The sequence below is a fragment of the Taudactylus pleione genome, unplaced genomic scaffold (genome assembly GCF_031769625.1).
Source record: "Taudactylus pleione unplaced genomic scaffold, aTauple2 ptg000015l, whole genome shotgun sequence".
In the NCBI taxonomy this organism is placed as follows: Eukaryota; Metazoa; Chordata; class Amphibia; order Anura; family Myobatrachidae; genus Taudactylus; species Taudactylus pleione.
The window spans coordinates 8,871,798-8,894,910 of NW_028284417.1; the positions used below are offsets into that span (position 1 = coordinate 8,871,798).

Sequence of the window (23,113 nt, forward strand, 5' to 3'; positions counted from 1 at the left end):
GTGGGTCTTTCTGCTTTTAGTTCTGTCTTCAGCACGTGGAATGCTTGTTTGACTGTGTTCAGATCAGGTGATTGACTCGGGCATTGCAGAATATTTCACTTCTTTGCCATAAAAAACTGCTGGGTTGCATTGTCCTTCTGTACTGTCTGTTCAACTTTGCTGAATTTGGCTGAATGTAAGCAGCCAGTATATCCCTATATACTACAGAATTCATCTAGCTGCTTCTGTCACATCATCAATAAACACTAGTGACCCACTGCCATTAGAAGCCATACATGTCCATGCCATCACATCATGTTTTCCAGATGATGTGGTATTTTTTGGATCATGAGCCATTCCAAGCCTTTGCCCTGCTTTTTTTATTTCCTTCATTCTGGTACAGGTTTATCTTAGTTTCATCAGTCCAAAGAATGCTGTTCCAGAACTGGGCTGGCTTTTTTAGATGGTTTGTGGCAAAATCTAATCTGGGCTTTCTATTCTTGAGGCTTTTGGATGGTTTGCATCTTATGGTGAACCCTCTGTATTTTGTCTTGTGAAGTTTGCTCTTTATTGTAGACTTGGATAATGATATACCTACCTCCTGGAGGTGTTCTAAACTTAGCTGGATGTTGTGGAGGGGTTTTTCATCACCATGGAAAGGATTGTGCGATCATCCACCACCTTTGTGTTCTATGGACGTCAAGACCTTCTTGTATTGCCGAACTCACCAGTGTGTTCCTAAAATGTACCAAACTGTTGACTAAGGTTCACACTATCTCTCTGATGGATTTATATATTATTTTCCAACCTAAGGATGGCCTGTATCACTTGCATTGAGATCACCTTTGACCGCATTTTGTGTGTTCACAGCAACAGCTTCCAAATGCAAACGCCACTATTGGAATCAACTCCAGACCTTTTGCCAACTTAATTGATGAAGAAGGAAAAGCCCACACCTAAAACAGCTTTTGAGTCAATTGTCCAATTACTTTTGGTCCCTTGAAAAAGAAGGGTCTACATATTAAAAATCTGTAATCCCTAAACCCTTCCTCCAATTTGTATGTGAATACCCTGAAACTAAAACAGATAGTCTGCACTTTAAAACTATATTCATTATAGAACTGTAACTTGAATACAGCAAATATAACATATTTTGTCAGTGTCCAAATATACAGATGTGTCCACATACATCTATCCTACGTGCGCTTTAAGTCATGTTACACATAATGCAAGAGCATCGTGCGACTCTGTAATGTTGAGTGTCTTTTTTGTTGAACTTTCTCACGTAAAATGCGTATTTTTCGCGAAGACATGCGAATATGTCGCACACTCAGGTTCTGCTGATTAAAATGCGACTGCGGTTATATCTCAATGCGAAATGCTACGTTACAATATCAGCGACTGTGACACTGTAACATAGTATGTCGCAAGCAGATACAGCCGCAGTCACACACCGAAGCTGCGTGTGCGTCCTATTTGCATCACTAAGATGCATTTTAAGGGAAAAGTTGCACGAAAAGACGCTCAACACTACACGCCACGGAAAGGGGCAACTGGAAGGGCTGTTTAACGCGTAGCTGTATGTGGACACATCTGTATGTGGACCTTACTACAGTATATTGACCTGTCTTTGTCACCTTTAATATGTTTCAATAACCAACCATGACCCTTGTCTTAGTTATTATTCCTGCCGGAAGAACTAAGCATGTGTGTCCGCTGCAGCCAAGTATTGGTAGCACTTCAGTAGTATACAGTAGTTGCATTTATCACATTTCCTGTTATCCAGTCAGTGTCAGTTACTAAACATGATACTTTTTCTTGAGATTTTAATATGGGCCTTTTATTAAACAACTAAATAACCTAGAAATAAGGGTTTTTTCATACTGTTTGTGTTATTTTTATAATGTACTGTATTATGACTAGTATTTTCTAAAACACATTGCAGAGACATCCAGAGAACATTTCATGATGCGTATCAGGGGCGTATTTATAATGGGTGTAGGGTGTGCAGTGCCCACACCACACCCATATTTAGTTATTGCTTTTCCGCAGATTCCGGTGTGCTGGATCTGGCACGGCAGAGCAGCAAAAAATCACTGGGAAAATGGCGGCGAACATTTTACTGGTGACTTGCGCATGCGCAGAAAACATGTTCCCGGGAAAAAGGCGCTGGTGCCATATTCCCAGGGACCAGAGCATGCGCAGTAAATTCTGGCATGAAACAAGAATTTATTGCTCTGACAGAGGAGGGGGCCCAAGCGGAAGCTGCACACGGGCCCCCTCCTCTCTTAAAACGCCCCTGATGTGTATGGCTATATTGTATGTACTGCTGTCCCAAGAGCATTCTCTTATTGCACTCATTCTGTTCTACTACTCTGTATATCATCCTTCTCTTGCTCCATGTTTTACTTACAGCTCTTGTTTCTTTTTCTCTCAATGCCACCAGCATTCCATTTAATGATTTTACTCCTGTAACCAGTGGCCCTTATTCAGAGATATTATTAATAGTTCATCTTTGCAATAAACCTGCATTGTTCTTGGGAATAAAGGTATAAATTAATATTAGAATCATGTTCATCCTTCTATTAGAAAAGAACATTTCTGAACAATGCAATAGCATCAGGTATTCCTGAAAGCTTATAACTGTATAATTAATAACTTAGGGTTTAATGTGATAGATACCAAGCACTACAAATGTAGGGAAGCTGGTGGCTCTCATCCCCCTGACCTATCAGCAGCTCCTCTTTTTTGAGTAAGCTGAGAAGTTTGAGCACTGATTGGATCCAGGGAGAAGAGCTTTGTTATTCTTGCTGCCACTTGAAACTTTTGCCTTTGGGGGTTGTGGGTAAAGTTGCCTGTATTGCAGAAACCTTAAAGGCCACTCCCTTTTCCACTTTGTGTTATTGAAAGTCTGCTATTCTATGTTGCAATTATTATATGATCAGTACCATACATCATGGCATACTTATACCACTTTCAGACAGAAAATGGCAAAAAACCTGGCTTTTACCCGGCATTTTGCGTACCAGGTTTTTTGCCATTTTCTGTCTGATACCCTTTTCACACAGGAAAATGAAAATCCCAGATAATTCACTTTTACCCGGTAATTTGCTAAACAACCCGGGAGTTTTCCCAGTGTGAAAGAGTCAACCCGGGACTTAATTCCCTGGTCCACAACCCTGCAAAAAACCAGGTTCGGAGACCCGAGAATATAGTCCCGGGATGACCCTCCCATACAGGGAAAAGTCCCGGGTTGTTTAGCAAATTACCCTGGATTTTCATTTTCAGTGTGAAAGGAGTATTACCAGCATTTCTATCCAACAGAATCCAACATTTAATTCTTGCTGGGACAGCTCTGCTATATCAAGCATTTCCGGGTTAATATTAGGGAGAACAGTTTTAGACCTTTTAATTTGTCTCTCGATGACTTCATATATATGTATTATTGAAAGTGCACTGTATTATATTTTCTAATATCAATTGTCATTGGACATTTCCTGCTTATATGTAGCTCACCATACTGGTGTGTAAAGGGATTGGTTCTACCACCCGGAATTTGTGCACACGTCAATCCCAGGTACGACCCGTCTGTGACCCCTTCCAGACTGGCAGCAAGACCCGGCACTAATGCCGGGTCGATGACGTCACCACCATCGCTGCTGAGCCGGCGCTTGGAGATAATCTGATATCCAAGCGCCGGCTCTCTCTATGCAGTGAACGGGACCTGGGTCGCCTCGACCTGAGTTACCCATTCACACTGCACCTTGAACCGGGTTGAACTCGTGTTCAACCCTGCTTGCTACACAAGTTGAAATGCCGGCGGCCCCTTTCACACAGTATGGCTCCTTTCACTTTCACACTGCACGTTGCTGCTTGTTCATGTGCAGTAACCCGGGTTATTTGATGGCAGTGTGAAAGGGGTGTTATATACAGATGTGTCCTCATACATCCAGCCTCCTTGCGCGTTAAGCAACCCTTCTAATCGCACCATGCCGTTGCGTGACTCTGTAGCGCCAAGCTTAATTTTGTGTGACTTTTTACCTTCAAATCTGTCTTATTCACACTGTATTGCGAATGTGTAGCACAAGCAGATTTTGCTGATTATAATGATATACAGCATGCCTATGTTCTCTGTGTGCCTGCAGGTGTATCTGCGTGCGAAACACTACGTTACAGCCACTAACACTTTAACGTAGCATTTCACATTCAGATACACCCGCAGACGCACAGAGAACATAGGCATGCTGCATATCACTTTATTTGTGACGCGACTTGTAGCACCTGGACGATAGGTGTATATGGACAAATCTGTATGTCATCAAATTGGTAAGTAAGAGATCTGTTCCACCATTCACATTTGTGTCACAGACACCATTTTTCAGACGAAGCATTAAATTGCCGTTCTATCGCCATATAAAACCTTGTGCGACTGCATCTGCATGCAAAATGTTACGTTACAGTGTCACAGTTGCACATAGAATATAGGCATGCCGCATATCATTTTAATCAGCAGAAGCTGCTGCATCCTATTCGCATTGCTGTGTGAATAATATGCACTTGAAGGTAAAAAGTTGCATGAATGGACCTCCACCCCTACCCACTGTCTCGGCCACTCCCTTGACCTTGCCTTCACCCATCTGTGTGCTCTCTCTGACTTCTCCAACTCTCTCTTCCCCCTCTCTGACCACCATCTGCTCTCCTTCACTCTCTCAACTCCTCCACTCCTCTCCTCACCCAAAGCCACCATCACCAGATGCAATCTTGAGACTCTTGACCCTGCTGTCCTGTCTTCATCACTTGATACTCTCTTCTCTCCTCTATCAACCATGGCCTGCCCTAAACAGGCAGCCTCCTTCTACAACATCACCCTCACTTCTGCACTTGACTGTTGCCCCCAACTCCTCTGTCCCCCTCCATCAGACCAAACCCCAACCCTGGCACTCCAAACTGACCCAGTTTCTCCAAAAGTGCTTGCGCGCAGCTGAGCGCCTCTGGAGGAAATCTCGCTCTCTGGCAGACTTCCTTCACTTCAAGTTTGTCTTCTCTTCATACAGCTCAGACCTCTCCCTTGCCAAGCAATCCTTCCAGTCGCTCATCACTCTCATTCCTCCAATCCCTGCCTCCTTTTTGGTACTTTCAACACTCTCCTTTTTCCCCCCCTCCACCCCTCCCATCCTCCCTCACTGCATTTCACTTTGCCGCCTTCTTCTCTTCCAAAATTGAGGCAATTCGTCACAGTATTTCCTTCAATCTCTTTGCTGCAACCCCACCTCCCCCACCATCCGTACCTCCCGGCCACCCCACCTTGTGCTCCTTCAGCCCCACCACGGGTGATGAGGTCCACTCCCTCATCTTGTCCTCTCCCCCCTTCCACCTGCCCCCTTGACCCCCTCCCTTCTCGCCTTCTACACTCCCTCTCTTCCACCGCCTACTCCCACCTTGCTCACCTTTTCAACTTATCTCTCTCCACCGGCATCTTTCCCTCCTCATTCAAACATGCTCTTGTCACACCTATTCTTAAAAAACTCAACCTCGACCCGTCCTCACCCGCCAATTACCTCCCCATTTCTCTTCTCCCTTTTGCCTCCAAACTACTTGAGCGGCTTGTCTACAGCCACATCACCAGCTTTCTCTCTGACAACTCCATCCTTGATCCTCTGCAATCTGGCTTTCGCCCACTTCACTCCACTGAAACTGCCCTGGCCAAAGTCACCAATGACTTGCTTGCAGCCAAATCCAGGGGCCACTTCTCTCTGCTCATCCTCCTGGACCTTTCTGCAGCCTTTGACGATGACGCGCAACTATACCTCTCCTCTCCTGAGCTCTCCCCTTCTGTCCTCTCACAGGTATCCAGCTGCCTCTCCGCCATCTCTTCCTGGATGTCTGAGTGCTCTCTGAAGCTCAACATGGACAAAACCGAACTCATCATCTTTCCCCCTGATAGAGTCTCAACTCCAACCAATCTCTCTATCACTGTTAACAACACCATCATCTCCCCTGTCCCCCAACTTCGCTGTTTGGGTGTCACCCTTGATTCCACACTCTCCTTCACCCCCCACATTCAATCTCCGGCTCAATCCTGTCGGTTCCAGCTACGCAACATCGCATTAGGCCTTTCTTCTCCCAGAATGCTACCAAACTGCAGTAGTCAAGCCGAGAATTGAATAATCAATCTTCTCCTTACTTGCCTCCCACATTGCCATCTTGCCCCCCTCCAGTCTGTTTTCAATGCTGCAGCTAGACTTCTCTTCCTCTCCCGCCGTTCCACTTCTGCTGTTCCCCTATGCCAAAACCTGCACTAGCTCCCATTCCCCTACAGAATCCTCTTCAAACTCCTCACCTTCACATACAAGGCCCTCTCTAACGCTACTGCTCCCTACATCTCCAACCTCATCTCCTTACACACTCCCTCCCGCTCACTCCGTCTGCCAATGACTGTTACCTCTCCTCCACCCTGGTTACTTCATCTCATGCTCGTGTCCAAGATTTTGTTTGTGCAGCCCCCCTCCACTGGAATGAGCTTCCTCGCTCGATCAGGCTCTCCCCGACCTTGCAGAGCTTCAAACGTGCACCGAAAACCCATCTGTTCACCAAAGCATACCCTTCCACCACATAACCATGTTATCAGGTCCCTGTCCCTCCTGCCTCAGCCATCTCTACCTTGCTTACTTCCTGCACTTTGGTCCCCCTCTACACACTCATGCCTCATGTCATCTGTCTATCTCCCCTAGATTGTAAGCTCCTAGGAGCTGGGTTCTCCTCCCCACTGTCTCACAGCCGCCTTCTCTAGCACTTCTATAACAGCCTTCACCTTCAGAGCTGTACTGTGTATGGAGAATTGTTTTGCTAATTGTTACTTGGGCTCTGTTTATAAGTTGGTTACTGTATTGTAATGTAATGTTCTGTGTACCCTTTACTGTATGTACGGCGCTGCGGACCACTTGTGGCGCCCTATAAATAAAATATAATAATGATAATGAAAAGATGCTCTGCGCTACCGAGTCACGAGTTATGTTTAGCATGACTTGTAGCACACGGAGGTAAGATGTATGTGGACACATCTGTATTCCATTACATGTGCCACAAATGGACACACATTTAACAACCAAATCCACAGCAGTTTAGGCTAATCATATGGCACAATTGGCCAAACCAAAATGGTTTCCTGAGAATATTCCAGGCCTACTCCATAGTATCAGTTGTTTCAAAAATGATCAGTTTCAAAATATATGCAGTAAAGAGAGACTTTGAACAAAATAAATGTGCTAGCTTTTCTGATTCCATATAAAACATCAATATGTTTATACTTTTAAAGCAGCAGTAATCTGTGTCTCAGCCATTGTCCTTTGATACTAGTTGTTTTAATGTTCTAATCATCTCTATTTTCAGAATACTTTGAACACAACAGTTTTGAACAGTTTTGCATTAACTACTGTAATGAAAAGCTGCAGCAGTTCTTTAATGAAAGGATCCTCAAAGAGGTATGCAGATATTGAATTAAATGTTACCTGTCATTCAGAAAATAAGAAGTCGTACATTAGACCTTCAGGGCACTCGCATAAATTAATTACTGAGACATGAAACAGCTGTCAACTATGTAACTGCTCCAGTTTATTTTTAGCATGCAACACTCCTCAGTGTTAGGGTCAGTATATTACAATAGGTAGATAATTACGATAGATATATATTTTTGTATGTATGTGTTATCAGCAATATGTAGCTTCAGTTACCAAGCAAGTGTCTTCCTTATTATTTGAGGTCCCTCTCTGCTCTGTAGTAGCAGTGCATCTGTAATCAGTGTTCACAGTTCCCATTAATTGTAGAGATAAATCTTAAGGGTAATCCCAGGAGTAGACTAGGGACTACTTCAAGCATGCTGAGGCCATCATTCTTCCCTGCGTTGTTTGCAATTAGCATAGTGCAGGGTTCCCAAACTCCGTTTTCCCGGCACCCAAACAGTTCAGGATTTAAGGATATCAATGCTTGGGTACAGATGGTTAAATCAAACTGACAGAGGTAATAATTAAATCACCTGTGCTTGACAGAGACTCGGGTAGCTAGATTTTTCCAAACTTGGGAGAGCTACAGTATATTGGAACTCTGACCTTAGTGCAGAGACATAGAATTTATGGGTCACTGAAATTTACTAAATGGTATTGTCTTCGAGTGACCTCAGGGGATCCACCAATTAGGTTGGACTCGTAGGGGATCTTATTTCGCTCCCCTGGTCCTCCCCTTCCACTCTCTGCCGTCCCCCGCCCTCCCTCCCTCTTGCCTCCTTGTCCCGTGGCCGCACTGCTTTATATTTTGGGTTGATGGTTGGATGTATATATCCATAAAACAATGAGTAAAGGTACAATAAGTATTATTGTTTTGTATTCTAATGATTCAGGATTTAGCAGAGACTAATTTGTTTTACTGTAATAATGGTATTTATGTTTTAATGTTTATATCTGTCAATTGTATAATTATACACAGACATAATGTGAAAATTGATTAAACTGTTTATTTCATCCAATGATCAGCTGTTATATTATCAGTTATAATCTGTATGATTTGCTTTCATGGTGTTTCAATAAAAAAAAAAATCACCTGTGCTTAAGCATGGATATCCTAAAAACTTGGACTGTTAGGGTGCCTGGTGGACAGAGGGCCTGATTCAGACCCGCTCGCGAGCGCTGAGCGCTCACAAGCGGGTCGATGGTGGCCCAGTGCGCATGCGCAAGACGGAGCCGGCTCCGTTATGCGCATGCGCGAGACCCGGATAGTGACGGGCAAACCGTCGCTCCGGGTCTCATACCAAAGGGAGCGTGCTGTCGATGTTGAGTGACAGCACGCCCCCTTTGGTGGGCGTGCCGGGGGCGTGGCTGCCCAGACTGAGGCATTCCCATGGGAACGCCTACCGTCTGGGGCCAGCCCCACTGACATCACAAGTGATGTCAGTGGGAGTGCTTTCGGATCTGTTTGAGCCGAAAGCACTCTAGGGCTTGCGGCAACGAGACCCTACCACAAGGGTCTCGTCGCCAGTGGGTGGTCACCCACAGCTATACGAGCGGCTAGCAGGCCGCTCTAAAAATCAAGAAGGACGGCCCTGATTCAGAGCGAGCGCTGTGTCAGAGCGTCCGGCTCTGAATCAGGGCCAGAGTTTGGGAAACCCTGGTATAGGATGTGAAAACCAGAAAGTTGTTGAGAAGCACATCTAGTTTTCAAGGTTGGCGACAGATTGGGAACTGCAGATTACACATATTTTAAAGTGCAAGGGGAAGTTCATAGACCTTCCTCAAATAATGGTGAATTCTTGAATAGTAGCTGAAGCTGCTTCTCCCGACTGTCAATAAGAACGTACCCCAGAGGTGCAAGTAGAATAAATCTCATGCAGGTACTTTGTTCGCGTACCATGCGCCATGGGGTGTGTCCGTGCACATAGTACATGTGCTGGGGTTTTAGAATTGTAGAGAGAGAGAAGAGCAATGAGCTGCAACACATAAGAGGTCATCTGTGGTAAAGCTTTTCCACATCTCTTTGTTTTGCATCTCATTGGACTATCTCTCTGCAACCCCAGCACATGTACTGTGTGCAAATCTAATATATTTGGCACAACCTCTCACAGCATGTAGACTGTGCAATTAATTTCTGACTCAGTCTATGACTAGTGACTTGAAATTCTGTACAAAGTCACTATTGGAACTTACTTACAAATAAAGGCAAGCATAAGGCATCTTAAAAGCTGACTACAGTTGATGTGAAGCCAGCAGGGCTGGTTCTAGACCAAGTAGAGCCCAGGGAGAAAAGTCCCTTTGGTGCCCCCCCCTTGAAAAAAAAAAAAATTCTATACTGGTTTTTTCATGTGTACTAAATAACAATATACCTTACTTATATGGTGGTTTCTCAAAGGGGAACCTCTGAAGAAAGTAATCCTCCCTGGGCAGACAGTGTCTTCAGTCGGTATTCACTATTTATGTAGGAGATCATATGGTCCGAAAGATGCCTGTTTGTGTCAGAATATAACCAATGTCATCAGCATACAACAGAGGTTAAACCATACTTGTGCCCCCTGTGTTTCTCCAGCCACCTGTCACATGCTTCTCCATCCTCCAGCCCCCTGTCACTCCAGTTTCCCCGTGACTCCAGCCCCCTGTCACTCCAGTTTCCCCGTGACTCCAGCCCCCTGTCACTCCAGTTTCCCCGTGACTCCAGCCCCCTGTCACTCCAGTTTCCCCGTGACTCCAGCCCCCTGTCACTCCAGCCCCCTGTCACTCCAGCCCCCTGTCACTCCAGCCCCCTGTCTCTCCAGCCCCCTGTCTCTCCAGCCCCCTGTCACTCCAGCCCCCTGCCTCATGCCTCTCCAGCCTCCTGCCCCCTGTCGCTCCAGCCTCCTGCCCTGGCCCCCTCCAACTAATCTTCTTATGACCGCCTGCATACTTCTCTTCTTCAGACACAGACAGGAGATGGACTGAGGGGGTGCAGAGTCAGGAGACAGTGGCTGGTGCTGTGGAGATAGAGGTTACTGACAGGATACTTACAGACAGAGGCCATGCTGAGAGATTGAAATCCTCCTCACCATTCCAAAGATCAGAGCAGGTCCACAAATCAGGAACCCTTCCAAGCAGCATTTGCTGAGTTCCCCCTACCAGAGCTCAGCACATGCCCATCTGATCCCTGTGCCGAGACTCATGGGGTACCTGTGAGATCTGCAGGGGCTTCTCCTGCTGCTCTCTCCAAATCAACCCATACTGAGTGCACCGCCTGACTTCACGCAAGCCGGCTGTCCATTTGCAGGTGGCAGAGGAGCCCCTTCAGGTCCACCGGGCCTTATGTGGTTGCCTGTATTTTTGACTGAGAGCTGAATTGCCCTTAATTGCTCCAAGTTGTGTATGCAGACCCTGACGCATTTACAGTTTACAAAAATAAATCTGTACAAAGTCAGACTTATGTGCAACTCTGAATCAGGCCCAAAGAGCGTTCATTTCCAAACAAAAATCATGTTGCAATGCAAGGGGTGCAAATTATGTTCTAGTTGTTTTTTACATGCAGGGAAAATATTGGTTTATTTCGTATGTGGGTTTGTGTGCACATATATTCATTTCTCCTCCTACCTGTAAGCATGCTGCTATACCCTCTTACTTCCTCCTGCTTGTGTGTGCACCTGCCTTTCATCTTTATCCTGCTAGTGTGCACACACACGCCTTCATTTTTCCTCCAGTGTGTGTTCGAGTGACTTTCCATCTTCCTCATTCATGTGCATAGACTTCCATCTTCATCCTATATGCATGACAGCCTTCTGTCTTTCTCCTGAATGTGTGTGCAATGACTTTACCTGTTCCTATTGTGCGATTATGCCTCATCTTCTATTCTCTTCTGACTTACATTTCTATTGTATCTGTCAAAATCAGCTATTGGGGGGTGTATAAGACAAAATTTGTCTCTATTAATAGCCATTAAGTTTAGTGCAAAATACATTTCATTATGGTGTTAGCAATATTTAATCATGAATAATATAACTAATATGTAAAGGGGTGTTTTATAGGCACAGACTTTATTCAATAATCAGTGCATAAATCACTTAGAAGTGACCATACTGAAGTGAAACCTGACACACACAGATCTCACTGCCCCGTTTGTCTAATCTTTCAATTACATTTTAATACGTTTTTAGAACTTGGAAGCGGACTTCAGATATCTGATGCGCTCTTGTAGACACCCCTGTCATCTTGAGCTTCTCCTAGTTAAACTTTGCAAGCGAGTTGATGATATACAGTCGCTTTAAAAGATAAATCACACGCATGTCAGGTTGGAATGACTTCAATCCATTCATTTAGCAGTGATAGAGATAAATACTGCTCCCTGGTATTGGGTATGAGGCTCATGTTGTAGGTAAATAAATTACTTTTGCTGTTTCTGTAGTGAATGTGTCAGCTATGCCACTCACTGATTAATATATATATGTATTAATTGCTCACTCACTCATCTAAATAAGGAAGAATTCCGATTTTGCTTCCATTTGTCAATGGACAGCAAAGCATCATTTGTCAATGGATAGCAAAGCATCAGATATATAGAACTAGCCTTCTTTTTTTTTTTCTACAAATTCAAATTGGCTGCGACCCTTCCATAGACGCATCACCTGGCAAGAGACAAAATACAGACCACTCTGCCATTAAGAGAAGATAATGAACAAGATGAGCTTCTGCATAACACTTAACCTGTAACCAAAACCCTGAAATTAATATACATTGCCAGAAGCAATGGTATATATCAGCATTGTTTTCCCCGCATCTATATCATTTATGAGAAGCGGAGCGTCCCGTGAGAAAACTCCTGTGTGCTGAGAGAGAGGTCCGAGGGAAAAAATGTTCAAGAACATTTCACTGTACATAGCGGACAGATGTAGTAAGTGTGAAGAGTAGGTCCTGTATTTGTAGTGTAGGGAATTATGGTTACCATTGCGCCATCCCAGAACGTAAAGCAAAATGATCCAGGGTTTCTCTGAAGATGTGATAATAATGAGAGTCACTTCTTTTTACCAAAGGCTTTCCAACAGCCTCTGTAAATGTGAGAATCTGCTGTAAACTCTTATTTACCAGACAACCAATATTAGTAATCCTACCAACATGCCATATCATGAAAGGGAATGTGGCCTGGCCTTCTTGAAAGTCAGGGTTATGTAAAAAGGAGAATAAATACAGATTTTGGGTAATTTAACCCCTTTTTCTTTTCATTTTTTATATTGTGAAGCACATCAAATAATACATGAAACATTGCAAAGGCAAGTGAAGAAATATTTTGAAATGTTTCATAAAAATGAACAATACAAAAACAGCGGAAAAGTTATAGTTCGTACCAAAGTGAGCAAAATAATTCATGCATATAAATTAGAAATCTAAAATTGAGAATTAAGAATTAAACTTAAGACTGCAAAACTTAAGAAGTAAAAAAATTAGATTTAAGAAGGTGCTCTCTAAGAGATAGAGGATCATTGTCTTCTTAGTCTCATAATACCACAAGGTACAAGAAAAAGCATTCAGTAAGCAGATATTTAACCCATTTTTATGCCTGATTATGTGCCATAGATGTCTGTTATTGCACAATAAGGGGTTATCCTTAAAAAAGGACTGTATTTCTTTATCATGGAGATGGAGAAAACTGAGTAACCTGCCCTGTTCCGAAAATCCCCTTTCTATGGAGGTGTGTTTTTAAATTTCCTTGTTATGAATCCAGTCAGACAGATAACATAGCCTGACTGTTCAGAGAAATATTCGGGAAGCCAATCCTGCCATTCCTTTTGGGTTGTTGCCGTGTTTTAAGGCTACTTTTGAGTCTCTTTCCTCACCAAATACATTTTCGAAATGTACTATTAATACATTGTAAAACCTTAAAAGTAATAAAAAGAGGTAGTACCTGAATTAGATACATAAGCTGTGGGAAAGAATTAATTTTGATTATATTAGACCATCCCAAATAAGATAGAGGGAGGTCCATCCAGCTCATCAGATATAACTTTAATGGCAGAAGTGTAATTCAAAGTACCTAAGCAGCAAGAAATTTGGATCCCTAGGTATGTGAAATGGTCAGAAACCCATTCAAGTGTATCCCTGGCAGCAGTGTGGTGGCAGTCCCCAAACCAAGAGCCATGGACTTCTCAACGTTAAGTGAAAAACCAGACACCTCCTCAGACTGTTTTAGTATAAGGAAAATGGACTCATGGGAGTCTGTCGGGTTAGCTACATTATGTACAATAGGATGTAGTCTGCAAATGCTGTCAGCTTAACCTCCCTTGTTCCAATCAAGTTGCCTTTAAAAAGGGGGTACTTTTCTAGAATCCAGGTTTTTTTTTTACTTTTATGTTTTGAAAAGCAGCGTTAATTAGCTACTGTGAATTGTCAGCATCAAGATGTTTCAAAATACTGTATTTATAATTTATTTAAAATAGCCAGAAAAAAACTGTGCTTTGTTTGAGCACTAAAGGTAATTTATATTTATTTGATTTCTGAAGCTGCATTTAAGGGATCAGTGGAAGTCCTTTTAATCGTGTAAAATTGAGATCTGGCTAAACCCTACTTGAGACGGGAAACAGTCGGGAAGCCGATGGACGGAATCCCGACCGCCGGCTTCCCGACTGTATAATCACTGCAAGGGTTAAGTTACAGACATCGAAATCCCGACGCTATCTTTTTACCTATGCTGGGAGACCGACACCCGGCTTACCGATCAAAGGTAACCCGGGATGATGGGCACGCACAGCCACGGGGGGGGGAGGGGTAGGTTTAGGGTTCCCGGGGGGACTTAGGGTTAGGAACCCCCCTCCCACCCCCCGGGAGGTTAGGTTTAGGCTAGGGGAAGGGGGGTTAGGGTTAGGCACCCGCGGGTCGAGGTCCCCTGGGGGACTTAGGTTTAGGCATTTAGCGGGGGAATAGGGTTAGGCATTTAGAGGGGGCATTAGGGAAAGACACGTAGGGGGGAGGTTAGGGTTAGGCACCCCTAAGGGAGGGTTATGGTTAGGGCGTAGAATAGGTTAGTTAATACTTACTTAGGGACGATCAGGATTTTTATCCTTTTCGGACTGCTGCTGTCGGGTTTCAAACTGAATCCCTTGAAGCTTTAAGTATTCTGTTCAAATCAGTTTCTTTAATAAATAAACTGGTGGAGAATATGTAAATATTTGGATGAATCGAGACATCTTAACAGTAAACGTCTAGTTAGAGTCCGTTTTATATTGGCATCAGACTCATTGATGTCATCGACTACTTGTTGGAGTAGGTCTTCATCATGAGTACAAATTAAAAGAAGTTGTTGATATTGCAACAATAAAAGTAATCCTTGTATCTGGAATTGGTCAAATTGAGGGTATTGCATTAGTGCATTATGCAGTTTGCATACAAAGGGGCCACTGCTGAGTTCATCATGGTCACAGTTAATTTCAGGAAATAGGTCCCTCAAATACAAAGAAGTTTTGACAAGTCAAGGAGAAAGTCAATCTTGGATCCATTAGTAAAAATGTTCTGAATTGCAGAGCGTTCCAAATCATGTGGTGTACATGTATATAAACTGGTTACATCCATGGTGGCTATGGTGCAGTTCTGTGGTATAGTTTCCAGTTTTTCAAGGTATCTCCGGAAATCGGTCCTAAACACATGGCTGGAGGAATTTGTCAACAAACTGTTCAGGGAACCAATAGATCATATGATGGGATGTCAGAGGAGGCTTCACTTGTGCCCACCCCCACCTAGTTTCTTTGAGTTTATTAACTTCCTTTATAATTTGGGGTTTGTTGTTATTTTTCGAGGTAATTATGATTAACTAGCTGAAGCCTTTGGTTTAAATCTTCAAGTTATTAAGTTATGCATCCCAGACCAATTGCCACCCCTCTGTGAAGTTTTCATCCAAATCCATCCAGTGGAAGGCTTAGAACAGGCTCCCCGGGTCATAGTTCTGCCAAACATACACCAAAGTGAGGTCTGACCGGGACCCTAACCCCCCTAAAACCTGGCTAGGATCAGCATGCACCACCTTGTGTTGGTTTCATCCCAATCAGTGCAGGGGTGTCCGAATGCATAACTAGATCGTCAACCAAACAAACAGACCAATTAATTTTATATATAAGATCTATGATAGATTTCTTCCCATCCCGGAAATCACTGGATGCTTGGGTGTAATTTGAAGTCAATTTAATAGGTCACTGATATCATTGATGTAGTGTCAATAGATGATGATGCCGGTTCCATAGTTACCGGACAGTAAATGTGAATACTCAAAGAAATGCATGAAAATATTTGAAAATGTCCCAGTCCATTAGAGGTTGTAGTCTCTTTGATTGCAAAGTAGTTTGTACTTAAAACTATGTCCAAAAGGGACAGAAGGAAGTCCAGATTGGGCCCTGAGTATTCAGAGTTGTTCACCGGGAATTTTTGTATGGCCAATATTCCTTGGGAGAATGGGCAGTATTCCTTGGGAGTGGGGTATGGATGTATATAACCTCATTATGTCACGTGTGACCAGGGGAGCATCAGGCAATAGAGCAGTATTTTTCTGCAAGGCTATGAGAGAGTCTGTGGTGTAACAAAGATGTCCACATTTTTTATCACACATGGGCTGTATGAAAGAATCAATGAATTGGGCTAAAGGCTAAAACAAAGAACCAATGGTGGGAATAATTGGGGGGGGGGGGGTGTTTCCAGGCTCTTATGTATTTTTGGAAGTGTATATAAATAATAGGTCTCTTTGGGTGTGGGATTGTGAGAAAATTGGCTTGTTTTTGCGATAGTTAGATCAATCAGTTCCTTTAAAGAAGTGGTTGATTTGTGATCCAGTTTTGTATAGGTGGTGGAACAGCTAAATTGGGAAATATTTTCCAAACAATAGCTGCAATAATAGTGCCACTCCATACCTTTATTTTTGGCCCCAGTGATCCTTATGATCCGTAATATGGACCCGTTTACTCAGATTTGTGTTTCTATTTGGGAGCTTTCATTTCCGATTTATTTATCGCATTTCTTATATTGATATACCCGCAACAGCGGTCTTCCTCCTTACAGCTGCAGGATAGTTGGCCATATAGACATTCCCACACCATAGCTGTGTGTTAGAACAATTTTCCATTTGTCTTCAGTTCCTGTCACATATCTCTTTACAGGATGTTCAATGCTGTGAGTCTACTGATACAATGTTTAAATTTTTTTTAATTGATTACAATGTTACCTAGTTTAAAAAAATGTTCACTCACTTTACCCCTTAGAGCAGTGGTTCCCAAACTTTCTATCATTTGAGGCACCCTTTGGATCGCCATAATTCTTTCAAGGCACCCTTCAGCCAAAATAATTATCAAGCATTCCAGATTTTTAAGTAGTTGGGTCAGAATAACGTAATAAGTATTTAAAGAAGAAAGAAGAATAAAAGAGAGAAACTGTTATTCTTACCCATTGTCCCTTCAGTCTCTCTCCCATTGCCTCCTCCGTCTATCTCACTTTTCACCACTCCATGTCTCTCCATTTGCTCCTCTCCATGTCTCAGTTTATTTACCATTAGTTGTGTCAGCGCCATTCTGCAGCATCGCTCCTGAGATCAGATCAGACATGCACTGCGTTGTAGGACCTCATTTAGCAACGGGCAGCCTCAGGATTCACTGCCTGTTACTTTATAGTGACAGCTCTCCCCCTGCTCATCGCAACCACTCCCCTTCCCGCTCCGCGCCACCATCCCCTCCCCCTACCCCCCCCTTCCGTGCGGAAAAACTAATATACTACTCAAAAAATAAAATACACTGGCCACCGCAGCACCACAAGGCTCCGCAGCGCGCAGTTTGGAAACTACTGTCTTAAAGTATTTTAATTAATTGTCTCCACATGAGACAAATATGGGTGTAGGGTGTGCGGTGTGGGCCTACCTGGACCCAGGGGCCCGTGTGCCCCGCACATCCTGCACCCATTGTGTTCGAATTAATCTGTGAATGAATACAATGCTGGGACCGTGGCTTTTTCTCACACCAAGTTCAGCTGTGTATAATCTGAACTTGTGTTCAAAACTAATTCCTGTCTGGTTAGAGTTGCAGCCTGGCAGCTGTAGTATACTTTAAGTGGTGTGCATCTGCGCAAAGAAAAAGATATTACTCTATACCTCTTGGAGCGGCTCAGTCGAGCCAGATGCCTCGTGCTTAGGTGTATGAGGACTCATCTGTTTTAATTTCCGATAAAGCAAATTTAATTAATTTCATATTGTACTGTGCTTACAATGGAATTGGTATGACATACCGCCAGACCTAAGCCCGGCGGATGAAATACCGATGCCAGAAGTCCGGCAGATGAGGATCCCGACAGCACCTGGTAAGTACCTAATCCTAACCCTCCTGGGGGGTGCCTAACCCTAAGTCCCCCCCTGGAGTCCCTAAACCAAACTCCCCCCGGCAGCTAACAGGTCCTGACGCCTGGCTTACCTACGTTCGGTATGCCGGGCGTCAGGATTTCGGAGTGGGGCTGATGATAGGCATCTGTGTTTAGACGCCTATCATTAGTCCCATGCCGGGATTTTACAGTCGGGAAGCCGGCGGTCGGCATTTCGACCACTGGCTTCCTGACTACATACAATAAGCATAGTGGTTTATAGTGATTTTTTGTAACTGCTCTTATTTCCATGTAATCATGGTGTATGCTTATTATTTTGCAAATATGCAAAAACACCTTCAGTCAAACCTGAAACGACACGGATAAAAATTACAGAAATATGCAGTATAATGGTGCAAAGGTCATTTATTTATTTTATTTATCAAATTATAACCATAAATGTACCTAATTATGTAAATAGACTCATAAAATGTTTCTTTAAAATTTGCAACTAGGATCCCGTGTATTTGTGGTGATTTGCTGAGAATGTTGTGTGTTGTAATTCTTACTGTGATCATGTGCAATTTCATGTTGGAGCTTTGTTATTGGAAAGTGATTGGTCATTGCACTATGCCTAGAAGCTCACTGCAGACACAAATGTAGTTAGACAGAAACCACAGTTACTCTAGAAATGAAACAATCTGTTCTGTGACCGTTCAGCTCAGGGCCAAAAATAATACTTAAATTATTAAAATAATTCATGGAGCACAACATATCAAGTAGCGGAGACCTGAAATGTTATATTTGATATTAAGATGTTTCAAAATTTCAAAAAAATAATGGTTTCTGACATATAAATCCTTTACTATTTCTAAGAGGATAGATGCATGGCATTTTTTTTTTATATTTTGTTTTTATTGAAATTTAGCAGAAACAGATTAATACAGACACTAAACATGGATCAACATAACCATGGAGGAATGATAGTGAGAAGGGATCTTTTAAAAGTAGTGGAGATTTTTTACATGTCTTCAACATTTGTAAAATGGTCACTAGAAATCAATGTTGCATCTTTACTTGCCATGCAGTCTGTGGCATCACAGCGGTACGTTTTGGAAGGCTACTTATTTCATTTCAGCGCATTTGCCAAGTTTCAGCATACTGTAGTTGAAAGGATGCTTACAATAGTAAAAGTGCTTAACGAATGCATTTGTATTTGTTATGCATTTTGATGTGCTTGTGGGTATGAGATCTAAAGTATAGACGGGTTAACTTACAGATAGGTCATTTATATATATTTAGAATATACAGCCATGGCCAAAAGTTTTGAGAATGACACAAGTATTGGTTTTCACAAAGTTTGCTGCTACTGTGCTTTTAGACCTTTTTGTCAGATGTTACTATGGTATACTGAAGTAATATTACAAGCTTTTCATAAGTGTCAAAGGCTTTTATTGACAACTACATTAAGTTTATGCAAAATCAAATTCTGGGCCACATACTGACTGATGGACGCCCATTCTTGCCTAATCAATTCTTGGAGTTTGTCAGAATTCAGTGGGTTTTCGTTTGTCCACCTGCCTCTTGAGGTTTAACCACAAGTTCTAAATGGGATTAAGGTCTGGGGAGTTTCCTGGCCATGGACCCAAAATTTTGATGTTTTGTTCACCGAGCCGCTTAGTTATCACTTTTGCCTTATGGCAAGGTGCTCCATCATTCTGGAAAAGGCATTGTTCATCACCAAACTGTTCTTGGATGGTTGGGAGAAGTTGCTCTTGGAGGATGTTTTGGTACCATCTTTATTCATGGCTGTGTACTTAGGCAGAGTTGTGAGTGGGCCGACTCCCTTGGCTGTGAAGCAACCCCACACAGTAAAGTATACTGAGACCATTCATGTTGGCATGACTCTTGTTCACATCTTGCAGTCATTGCTGTACTATATTATTTGACTTGACAGCACTTGATGCTTCTGTATTAGGCAGTTGTCCTAATAATGAGTTTCAGATTTGATATTTAATTTAATCAATAGTGTGACATGTACCTCCGCTGCTGTTAACGGTAGCTGTGGTGCAGAGATCATTTTCCACTTCACTTTATAAAATACAGTAGCTATGTCTTGCTTAGTGTCAGTATTGAATGTCCCCTGGAATTGTGTTGTAATATTTAAATCTACAAACTGTCCAGTGACTGGGATTCTGCAATAAAAATTTAATTTTGTGAACTACACGTGTCGACATACATCTGTCATCCGTGCGCTACAAGTGACCTTACACATAACACGTGAGCGCAGTGCGACTCGGTAGCGCCGAGCATCTTTTCGTGCAGCTTTATTCCCTGAAATGCGTCTTATGCGCAAAGTGATGCGAATAGGACGCACAAGCAGCTTCTGCTGATTAAAATGATATATGGCTATATTCTGTGTGTGACTGCAGTTATATCTGCATGCAGAATGCGATGTTACAGTGCCAGTGGCTGTGACATTGTAACGTTGTATATCTTATTCAAATACACCCACAGTCGCACACAGAATATAGGCATGCCGCATATCTTTTTACTCAGCAGAAGCAGCTTGTGCTGATTATTTACATCACTTTGTGGATAAGATGCATTTTAAGGGAAAAGGTCAAATGAAAAGACGCTCTGCTCTACCGAGTTAACCTGCAAGGAGGCTAGATGTATGTAGACACATCTGTATATACACTCTTACCTGTGCCGTTAATGTTCGAACAGTTGATGGTTTCAGCTACTTGTTAAAGTTTACACTTGCCATCATTTTAATTTATATTGAAATAGTATCTACCTATAAGCTTCATACACACACTTACAAATAACATAAGATATACATTTAAAAATATAAATATTGATTAAATCATATTGCTTTATGTAAGACTGTAGACTGTCATGCTGCTTGCTCTGTTATGATACCAGAAGGTGTACAGACAAGCCAGTTGTTAATAGATCCCAATCCTTGCAACTTTCTTTACAGAATTTTGATAGCAAATTCAAGATTCACAATGTTTTGCTTTATTAGATAAAACCTAAAAGATAAGATGTGAGTGATGTAATGAGTAATGTGTTACATACTAATATTTAGATCTGCATCTGTGATGATCCTCATGTTATGTGTCTTTTTTATATTTAGGAACAGGAACTATACCAGAAGGAAGGCCTTGGTGTTAATGAGGTGCACTATGTGGATAACCAGGATTGTATAGGTCAGTGTACATCCCTTGCACACATATATTCTCACTGTACATGCTATGCTATGGTTGGCTTCTGAAAATAAACTGTTTACCGACCTACTTTATATATGTGCATTAAGTATGCATATATTGTTTTTGTTTTCCTTCATTTCTCTCCAAGGAGTTAAAATCACTATTAACAATTTGGAAAGACACCTATTCTTAATTTAGGAGTACTATCTGGAATAGTTAAAATGCTGCCTTGATTTTAATTTCCTTTCTCGGTTCCTGAGACAGATGTGCAGTTCTTTTTCCAGACATAATTATCTGCTGGGAGAATTCTTACAATTTTAATGTATTGCAAAGGAATGCTTGTTTCTTTGCTGCAGTGAAATAACTTTTTTTTTTTACATAATGTAACAAGGAAATGTATTTTCATCTTGCAGATCTTATTGAGTCAAAATTAGTTGGTATCCTTGATATAGTTGATGAGGAGAACAGATTACCCCAGCCCAGTGATCGGCACTTTACATCCATGGTTCACGAAAAGCACAAGAACCACTTTCGCCTCACTGTAAGTCATTTGTTTGTGGTATTAGGGGGACAATGATTCAAACGGAGAACATTTTACCTTTGACAAGCAGAATTTTGACATCAGAATGTTAACATGGTCTGAATGTCCTCAAAGATGGGAGGTTGGCGTGTCATATGTTGTCATTCACAATATCAACATTGACAAATTGTTGACATTGTGAAAGTCAACCATACAGTAAGTGCGATTCTCTGTAGACCTCAGAACTAACCCTAACCCTATAACCGCCTGTCTACATTCTGTCTTGGTGACATTCAGACTATGACAACATTCTAGTGTCAACATGATGTACATAGACCGTTCAAAGATCCTTTCTTGATAAGATGACCCCAGAGTAGTGTTTTGGTGGAGGATCCTCCAGCCTACATTCTTCCATCTGGTACCAAATACTTTGTTCCCAAACTTAGTCACATGTGTTTATGCACTGAGTTGCTGCCATAACTGCATATTAAGTACACCTGTACACTTACATTAACAAGTACAAAAGAAAAGCAGATAATGGAAACCGCACTGAAAATATTCTGTTACCACATCATAAATGATATACCTGTTAGATAAACCTTTCAAGGACTACTATAGATAAACATACACATATCCTCAATATTCCAAAAATTGATCATGAGACCTCAGTCTAACAGACCTCTGATTGGTAAATCCTTGGTGCTCCCCAGAGTCTATTTATAGCACATAAACCAAGGAAAAGAGGAAAAAGGGACTCTTTGTGGGGGCACACAATAGGTATAGAGATTCAGCCAAATAGGCCTGCTTAAAATCAATTTTTATTAATATATTCTTAAAAGTATAAGCAACTGTAGATCAACAAACAAATACATTCTGCATGAATCAGATGAGATATATATATTTATTCTCCTATCAGAATTTCTAAAAGAGCTAGGTGAGATAATTAGATAGTTGAGAATTATGTAATAAATATGCTATATGTCACAATATAATATCGCCAATTATTCACAGTCTAGGCATATTATACATCTTGAACACATATATATATATATATATATATATATATATATATATATATCTCATATTATGAAAAATTCATAGTTACTCCCACCAGGGAAAAATAGTATATGCTTATGCCTGCATGCACTATAGTATATACCTAATAAAAATAAGAATAAAGAAAAAAATCCAATGAATCATGCAAATATATTATTAGTGGGGTCCATTTATATTTAGATATTTTCCAGGTGTGTGTCCATCAGTACCTATTATCAGTATATATACCAGAAATAACTATTGATTAGTTGGGTCCAGTGGACACATATTTGCATGATTCACTGGATGTTTACTATCTTTATTCTTATTTTTAAAAAATAATATCCAAATGCTTGAGTATCCCACTGAGCGCTATTCGATCAATTGTGAGAAGAGGGCAGCTGAATCATGCTACCCAGACACTACCTAGAGAAGGCCAACCCTAAAAATTCTGCATCGGAGCATATGGAGACTTGTCAGAGAAGCCACAGGCAGGTAAACTGTCATTTTGAAAAAGCTACATTCAGTGGCTGCAACTGGTGTGAAGGTGC

The 23,113-nt window shown here is 42.0% G+C and overlaps 1 protein-coding gene across 4 annotated transcripts in view; it reads left to right on the plus strand.

The window, feature by feature from the left end:
* The window catches only part of MYO6 (myosin VI), a 305,891-nt gene that overhangs the window by 195,912 nt on the left and 86,866 nt on the right, over window positions 1-23,113 (plus strand). For all 4 annotated transcript variants that reach the window (XM_088471590.1, XM_088471596.1, XM_088471603.1 and 1 more), the window contains exons 14-16: window positions 7,369-7,460; window positions 20,935-21,007; window positions 21,421-21,548. In XM_088471590.1, coding sequence (XP_088327716.1) covers window positions 7,369-7,460; window positions 20,935-21,007; window positions 21,421-21,548 — 293 coding nt within the window. The remainder of the gene's footprint in view (window positions 1-7,368; window positions 7,461-20,934; window positions 21,008-21,420; window positions 21,549-23,113) is intronic.